Source organism: Drosophila albomicans, chromosome 2L (genome assembly GCF_009650485.2).
Source record: "Drosophila albomicans strain 15112-1751.03 chromosome 2L, ASM965048v2, whole genome shotgun sequence".
NCBI lineage: Eukaryota > Metazoa > Arthropoda > Insecta > Diptera > Drosophilidae > Drosophila > Drosophila albomicans.
Window position 1 is genome coordinate 12,647,106 of NC_047628.2, and position 8,997 is coordinate 12,656,102.

Consider the following 8,997-nt stretch of genomic DNA (forward strand, 5'->3'; position numbering starts at 1 on the left):
CGTATACGCCCCCGTGGACCGCATAAAATGCCAAATGGGCATGTCTGTCACTTGCTGAGTTAAGCATTTTGTTATACCCGCGCCACTCTTAAGCAGATCTTACTTTCAGCGCAATTGAATTCAATTTATTTAATGAGAACAGACTTCACTTTATAATTAATGTAGCTGATTAAATTTGTGAAGAACTCTGTTGATAGTAAATTATAAATAAATTTTATATTTTAAATTTAATTTACAATATTTGTATTCAATTATTATTATTTTCTAAAATTGAATAAATATGATTAAGAGTTGTTAAGAATTCTATTGATGGTTAATAGAGTTTATACATTTAAACTTTAATTTACAAAAATTGTATTTAACTGTGGATGATTATTTTCAAAGGTTCAAGGATAACGTAAAATTAATGGTTATAATTCCAAGTCTTACATTATTTCTCAATGTGGAATTTCCATCATATATTCTATTATTATTTGCTCTGTTTCTCAAACTTGAAACAACTTTTGAAGTTTCCTCGAGGGTTTAGTTTTAAGTGCTATTTCATTATTTCAATTAGCTGCTACAAAATGTCCTCGCTATAGTTTTGTGACCTTTGCTGCAGTTGCGCATTCGTCGTCGTCTCATAGTTTTGTTTTTTTCGTTAGTTGAATTGCATTTGAAATGCAAGTTTTGCGCCAACGCATAAATCTTTGGCACAAATGGCAAACAACAGCCAAGAGAGTAGAGTGAAGAGGGAATGAAGAGGAGAGAATATCATGTCAGGAAGCAGCAAAGCGTAGCTGCGAAACGGTTGTAGCATATGTTGTGCTTTTCTATATATTGTCGCAACATCAGTCAGGATTAGTTGTAGAACTTTACCAGACCTACTTTCCCGTCGTATTTCTTGGGACCATCCCAGCTCTTGTATCTTTCTCTCTCTCTCTCTCATAGCGTTGCGAGTCGTTCTCATCCATGTTTGCCATGCTGTAACCGTCTCGCTGCGTGCCTCTAACATGGCAGCAGCAGTTGCCCTTGCGATTGCTGCTGTTCTTCTTGTCCATCAGCAGCCAACGCAACGTTTGCTTCCTTTGGTGGCATCCTTTTTAGCTCTCTCCGTCTGTTTGTCCGCAGTTGTTGTGGTTGTTGTTGTGTTGTTGCTGTTAGCCTCCTGTTGCCCTTGTTGTCTTGTCAGCTGAAGTTTTCTGCCATTTGTTGTTGTTCTTAGTTGGTTTTGCTGTTTGTGTTCCTCCACGCCCGGCTGTGTGCATGAAAACTTGCAGGCATTTTGTTGTTTTTGTTTCTCTGGGAATTAGTTGTATATAAATTCCACAAAATACTTTTACTTCAATTTTAAATGCAAAACGTGCGAATGCTTAATTTATGCTTGCTTTTTTCAAATCCAACTCGATGACATTTTGCAATTTCTTTTAAAATAGAACATATAATAATAAGATTATATTTTATATTTTATATTATGACGCAACCACGCGTTGATTCGGGACTCTCTTCTGAACCTTCGTCCTCTTCGTCCGAACTGGATTGCTCAAGTGATGGCGGATTCTGTCGATAATATTCCTTGGGTCGAGGAAGCGTAAAAGATTCCTCTTTACATGTAGATAGTACTGTCGAATTGACAATTGCATTGCTCTCTTCATCACCGAATACGGAAGGTGCTTGCGATGCAGGTTCCGATTTGATTTCTACAAAAGCTATAAGACTCTTTTTCTTGTCTTCCACAGCTGAAGTATTTGCAGTGGCTTGAGTGTCTGCATTTTCCTGCAAGTCCAAGGCGTCAGTTTGTGTTGATTGAATGTTATCGAATTCAGTTTGTGTTGCTGCATTTCCAAATGCAGAAAAAAGGTTTACTGTGAAATTCATGTTAAGGGATACCCCTTGAGCAGATTGTGGGCCAAGTGCAGTCGTGGCAACGTCGACATCTGCGGCGACAACTGTTGGAATTGGGGGCAAGCACGGACGCTTTGGTGGCAAAACTTGCACCGAGGCTAACACGCCTTTATTATTGCTGTTGCCACCCGTTTGTGATGAGGATGCCTCAAAAGAGATCTCGCCGCATTCCTCGCTGTAGTGGGAGAGAAATTTAGAAGGCTTCACAGGTTTACTTGCTGTTCTACTTACACTCTTCTCCCAGTTGCTGCTGTGAAGATCGGACGACGGCGCCTAATACTGCGCAATCTTTTTGGGACGCCAACACTGTGCAGCATATGAAAAGTTTGTTTTAATTGTTTAATTTTCAAATTTCAATGCCTCGTTTTACTCACTTGTTGCGGTCACGTGGAGTCTGAGTCGAAGGACGCTCAACAGCTTCAGCTTCATCTAGAGTTGTTGGATTAATCTGTGACACTCGTTTGCGCTTCACCGAACGTTGAGCTGCAGTTGCTCTTGGCGTGTGTAGCGGCCGACGTCCCATAATGTTGGTGAAGGTACGCACGTGCATACCCGTTGTGCAACAGTCACAGGGTATCCTGGGTCGCTTGACCCGTGGACTGCGTCGCAAAGTCAACGAAGCCTCCGCAGTCTCATCGGTTTGCCCAACAGGACTCGACTGGTTCTCCGTTGTTGAATTATCTGGATTTAAATTTGCATTATTATTTTCCATTTTTTACAAATAAAAAAAAAGCTCCGTTTTTTGCTTTTCGATTTAATTGTTGTGTTGCTTGTTTGCCTGTCTGGCAGTTTATGACTGAAATTTTTACAGCAAGTCGAAATGTCGACTCAATGAACCAGTTTAGCAGTTCTTTCTATCTGAATTTTGCGTCACAACTAGCTTTCTAAATGTCAAATTTGACATAGGCGATACTTCATAATTATCTTAAAAAAAACACACACACTTTTCCATTATCATACACATCATGTAAAAAATAAACTGCTTATATATATACCTAAAGGCTAATTTTAAACCATTTCTATAAATTTATCAAAGTACAAAAATTTAAAATGTAACAATTTTCCATTCTGAAATTACATTAATAGTAAAGTAAATATAGTAAAATAAAAAGGTAGAAAAAGAGTGAAATTACAATTGTTTTCTTCAAATATATCTTGTGTCTCTAATAAAGAAATATTATTGATGCAATTATGAATTATTATAAAAAGTTTTAGTTTTCTATTAATTCCGAAAATATCTTTGTAAATTTTAGTTACTTTTCTTCCTTTCTCATTTGAACATGTGTCTATTATACAATTATTATTATTTTAATAAAGACATGGTCTTCTTAAAGTGTATTTGTCATATCTTCTAATTATACAAATTGTATTGTCATCTTTACTTGTGACTCAAAGTATTTTGATTACTATATAAATTTATCAATAACCTATTACATCAGTTTCAATTACTTTCCTTCATTATTGGTCAAATTTTATTGACACAATTGTCAATATAGGCTAACAGTCAAGGGATCTACTTATGGATTGATTTAAGCAGTGATAATTATACAATTTGCGAGCAAATACTTTAAATTTAAAGGGTATAATTGAATTGCAATAACAGGCTTACAAGCAAGCGGTTTGCCCAGCAGCCTCTGAAAGGAAAACCAGGCAAAAATAATATATTTATACATACTTGTATTAATTAAATTTAATGCTTGTCTAGAGGCGAGCCAGCGAAGACCCTTAAGAAATGCGCTGGACGGGTGGAATGAAAGAGAGGCGGGGCGGAGAAGTATTACCAGGCGAGCCAGCTACCAGCTACCAGTTACCAGCCATGGAAATAACCGCTGCGAAAACTTTGCCAGCTGTATTACATTACGCCTTTAATTTCATTACATGCCAACGAGCTGGGCGGCAACTGAGAAGGGCGAAGGTGGGGGTGGGGGTGGAAGTGGACGGGTTGAGCGGGGGCCACACGCAGCGTCAGTAGCCCATAAAATAGAACAAAACACTTGTAAAGTCACCGAAAGAGTGAGAGCGAGAGAGATAGCAAAAGAGAGAGAGAGAGAGCAAGCTCATATTCCATGGCGCCTTCGTTGACGCCATTGCAACTTAGCGGGATGCCAAGCAAAGAGGAAGAGAAGGTTGGACTGGGATCAGGATGCTTTTTCGGTGGCAGGACGTCGCGTTAAGAGTTTATTATTTAATACTTTTAACGTCGTGCGTAGAAATTAGCAGCCATAAATCAATGAAACGACTCGCACAAGTCTACAATTAGCTGGCAGCCAGACTTGAGCATCAGCAACAGAGCATCAGAGCATCAGCATCAGCTTCATCTTCAGACTCAGCTTCACATTATACGAACTGTATCTGCCGCTGCTTCTGCCGCTGCTTCTACTGCTTGGGGTAATTAATTTTTATGTTGTAGCTGCCATGAGATAGATACTTCTGCCAGTTGCTTTAATGTCCAAGCCGACAAATTAGTTATTATATTTATGTGTGTTATCTCTAAGTAAGGGCATTTCAACTAACAATTAAGTTCCACTTTTATGATTTTATGTTTGCTTTGCTTCTACTCCTCAACTCAAGCCAATTAAATCTCTACAAATCAAACATTGCTTATGAAAGTTTTGCTTAATTCTTATAAATGAAAAAATACTATTAAATTACTTGAATAATTTACTTGCCATTTGGTTTCTTAAAACTAGAGTTCATTAGAGTTTTTTTTTTTAAGTAAACACGAACACAAAACTATAAATTGCCAATTTCATTATTAGTTTTTATACCCGCTACCCATAGGGTAGAAGGGTATTATAACTTTGTGCCGGCAGGAAATGTATGTAACAGGTAGAAGGAGGCATCTCCGACCCTATAAAGTATATATATTCTTGATCAGCGTCAACAGCCGAGACGATATAGCCATGTCCGTCTGTCCGTCTGTGTGTCTGTCCGTCTGTCCGTCTGTCCGTATGAAACACTGGATCTCAGAGACTATAAGAGATAGAGCTATAATTTTTTTTCGACAGCATTTGCTATGTTTGCACGCAGATCAAGTTTGTTTCAAATTTTTGCAACGGCCACTTCCGCCGCCGCAAATCAAAAAAATCGAATAACAAGCGTAATTTTTAAGCTAGAGTTACGAATTTTGGAACATACTATAATTACTATAGTATTTATGATTCCTGAAAATTTGGTTGATAAAATTTGTGGAAGTTCTTAAGGAAATACTTTTGTATGGGCAAAAACGCCTACTTACTAGGGGTCTGAGTTGCTTTGGCCGACAATCTGGCACATTGTGCCGTCTATGGTATATTTTGAATGGTGTACTATATCGATATACCAAATATACCATTTGGTATATTTTTAGTATTTTTGCAGCATACTCGGTATATTTTGCCTATATTAAAACTGGGTAGCGGGTATCTCACAGTCGAGCACACTCGACTGTAGCTTTCTTACTTGTTTTTTTTCTTATTCATTTATTTTCTGTCCATCATTAAAAATCTAATTTTGTTTCTGTTGGAAAGGGCAGTATGCATTAAGTCTTAGAAATTGCACAGCAAAAGCCACAAAGTTATATATTCGATACATAAATACCGATTAAAGATATCGACTTTAAAGTTAATAGAGTCGGTTCCACAGTTTCCTCTAAAATAAGTTAGTGTTGGGATTTGACAGTGAGTGGCAGCAATAAAGAAAGTGTATGCAACCAATATGCCAAAATGTTTAGATGATTATTATGTCTTAATGTATTATAAGTATTTAATGGTTTCTATTACTAATTTGTACAATTTGATTTTAAATGTTATGTTCTTAAAAAGCAAAATTCAAGTACAAACCTATTTAATTTATGTTCTTAAAATTTACTAAAGGTATTTATATTTTTATTACATGATGATCAAGTTTTGCTTACGGTAAGTAATAAATTATTATTTAAAACGTTAAGTAATTTATTTATTTCAGAGTATTGTTGATGTAACACAAATTAAACAAAGTAGTTGCACCAAAGATAAAACTCACTTCAATTGGCAACTTATTGACAGTATTCTCAGTATTCCTCTTCGTCATCTTCATTCTCTTCGTCCGAACTGGATTGCTCAAGTGATGGCGGATTCTGTCGATAATATTCCTTGGGTCGAGGAAGCGTAAAAGATTCCTCTTTACATGTAGATAGTACTGTCGAATTGACAATTGCATTGCTCTCTTCATCACCGAATACGGAAGGTGCTTGCGATGCAGGTTCCGATTTGATTTCTACAAAAGCTATAAGACTCTTTTTCTTGTCTTCCACAGCTGAAGTATTTGCAGTGGCTTGAGTGTCTGCATTTTCCTGCAAGTCCAAGGCGTCAGTTTGTGTTGATTGAATGTTATCGAATTCAGTTTGTGTTGCTGCATTTCCAAATGCAGAAAAAAGGTTTACTGTGAAATTCATGTTAAGGGATACGCCTTGAGCAGATTGTGGGCCAAGTGCAGTCGTGGCAACATCGACATCTGCGGCGACAACTGTTGGAATTGGGGGCAAGCACGGACGCTTTGGTGGCAAAACTTGCACCGAGGCCAACTCGCCGTTATTATTGCTGTTGCCATCCGTTTGTGTTAGGGTTGCCTCAAAAGAGATCTCGCCGCATTCCTCGCTGTAGTGGGAGAGAAATTTAGAAGGCTTCACAGGTTTACTTGCTGTTCTACTTACACTCTTCTCCCAGTTGCTGCTGTGAAGATCGGACGACGGCGCCTAATACTGCGCAATCTTTTTGGGACGCCAACACTGTGCAGCATATGAAAAGTTTGTTTTAATTGTTTAATTTTCAAATTTCAATGCCTCGTTTTACTCACTTGTTGCGGTCACGTGGAGTCTGAGTCGAAGGACTCTCAACAGCCTCAGCTAAAGCTCCAGCTTCAGCTAGCGGTGTTGGATTAATCTGTGACACTCGTTTGCGCTTCACCGAACGTTGAGCTGCAGTTGCTCTTGGCGTGTGTAGCGGCCGACGTCCCATAATGTTGGTGAAGGTACGCACGTGCATACCCGTTGTGCAACAATCACAGGGTATTCTGGGTCGCTTGACCCGTGGACTGCGTCGCAAAGTCAACGAAGTCTCCGCAGTCTCATCGGTTTGCCCAACAGGACTCGACTGGTTCTCCGTTGTTGAATTATCTGGATTTAAATTTGCATTATTATTTTCCATTTTTTACAAATTAAAAAAAAAATGCTCCGTTTTTTGCTTTTCGATTTAATTGTTGTGTTGCTCGTTTGTCTGTCTGGCAGTTTATGACTGAACTGAACTAGTTCTTTCTATAAGAATTTTGCGTCACAGCTAGCTTTCTAAATGTCAAATCTGACATATAGTTATAGGCGATACTTCATAATTATCTTTAAAAAAATACACACTTTTCCATTATCGTACACATCATGTGAAAAATAAACTGGTTATATATATAAAGGCTAATTTTACACTATTTCTATAAATTTATTAAAGTACAAAAATAAATAAATAAATACTTATTATGTCTTAATGTATTATAACTATTTAAAGGTTTATATTGCTAATTTGTACAATTTGATTTTAAATTTATGTTTTTAAAATTATGCTAAAGGTATTCATATTTTTATTACATGATGATCAAGTTTTGCTTACGGTAAGATATAAATTATTATTTAAAACATTAAGTAATTTATTTAATTCAGAATATTGATGATGTAACACAAATTATACAAAGTAGTTGCACCTAAGATAAGACTCATTTTAATTGGCAACTTATTGACAGTACTCTCAGGTGCATATCTAACAAACCAACAATTAATTCATAATTTTTACATGACAAACATGAATCCCAAAATATGAAAATCGTGGGAAAAACTTCATTCATTAAATTCTCGTAAATTTAAAGGACACTTTAAAAAAGGGACACAATAACTCAACAATTGCGACAATACCGGTTGCTGCAGACTAAAATAAATATAATGGAAACGCAATAATAAATTCACTAGCGATAACCCAGCCCAGAGTACTGGAGTTTGCTGCAGCACGCTCTTCTCGGCCAGCATCTCTCTCCACCTTTTATCAACTACAATTATATAATCTGCGCAATTGCAGACAATAAACTTATTTTGCGCAAGAATTTCACAAATAAAGGAAAAAGAAGAATTATATTATCACAATGCCACACAGCTAATTTGCAACAGCCAGACATAGTAAAAGAAGCGACTAAAGAAGAGAGAGGTAAAGAGTGAACGGAAACTACACTGAATTATATTTTCGCAATAAGTTGGCAGACGCCGCTTTGTGTGACTGTGTGTGTGTGTGAGTTTTATTGTCAATGTGTGAGTGTAGCTCTGTGTGGCAATAATAATAATAATAAGATGCAAACAAAATGCTGCTGCTGTGCTACGTGCAGCTGCAACACGAAGGCGCACAAAAGTATGCTATAATAAAAATAGAGCAGATAGTGTGAATGCGGTTAGGGAGAGAAAGGGAAGAGAGGGAAGCAGACTGCAGCTATTCCCATGGGCATATAAAGAAATTTACATAGATTTTTAACGCAATAAGCGAAATGTGACTGCGAAATCCAATTTGTAATGAGAAAAGTAGTGTGTGCGACACAGTGAGGAGCAAGAGGGACAAGTAAAGAGGGGGCCTGCAAATATATTGCTGCATATTTCCAGGCGTATTTATGGCATGCACTTTACATCGGAGCGTGCTAAAATTATGCAATACAATTATGGAAAAGGCCCAACAAGCAGCAAGAGAGAGAGAGAGAGAGAGAGGCAGAGTTAGTGCCAGTGTTGTTTGTTTTGTTTGTTCGAGTGGTTAAAAACGTGACTTGTTTTCTGCGACTTAGCTGGCATTTTGTAGACTACAAGGATTTCCATAGTTTTGCTGCAAAACTTTGCTTTGCTTTGCGGCTGTGGCAATGCAGCTTAGGCTTCAAATTTGGGGAGATCTACTTCAGGCTTAAAGCTGAATATTATTTGAGTACACAGCAAACACATTTTACTGTCCCAAATAGAGACTGTTTCTGTTTCTTATTGCGTTTGCTGGCATACATTTCTAGCACGCGCCCGAAAGTATGCAATGATTCACACGTTTCATGCATAATACGCGCCCCTTTCGCTGCCACGCCCCACTTCGCTAT

The 8,997-nt window shown here is 37.6% G+C and overlaps 1 protein-coding gene across 3 annotated transcripts; it reads right to left on the reverse strand.

Annotated features, from left to right (window-relative positions):
- Nucleotides 1-1,316: 1,316 nt before the first annotated feature.
- On the reverse strand, nt 1,317-7,120 carry LOC117565081 (uncharacterized). 3 transcript variants are annotated; one of them, XM_052002443.1, is made up of 3 exons: nt 6,700-7,111; nt 2,116-2,190; nt 1,317-2,059 (listed from the first exon to the last, which is right to left on the reverse strand). In XM_052002443.1, the coding sequence occupies exons 1-3, from the start codon at nt 7,047-7,049 to the stop codon at nt 1,447-1,449; spliced, it is 1,038 nt and encodes a 345-aa protein (XP_051858403.1). In that variant the 5' UTR covers nt 7,050-7,111; the 3' UTR covers nt 1,317-1,446. The 3 variants fall into 3 exon arrangements, with proteins under 3 accessions (XP_051858403.1, XP_034099922.2, XP_051858405.1); XM_034244031.2 differs by lacking the exon at nt 6,700-7,111 and adding an exon at nt 2,259-2,673; XM_052002445.1 differs by lacking the exons at nt 1,317-2,059; nt 2,116-2,190 and adding exons at nt 5,793-6,500; nt 6,557-6,631 and having other exon boundaries at nt 6,700-7,120.
- Nucleotides 7,121-8,997: the final 1,877 nt, after the last annotated feature.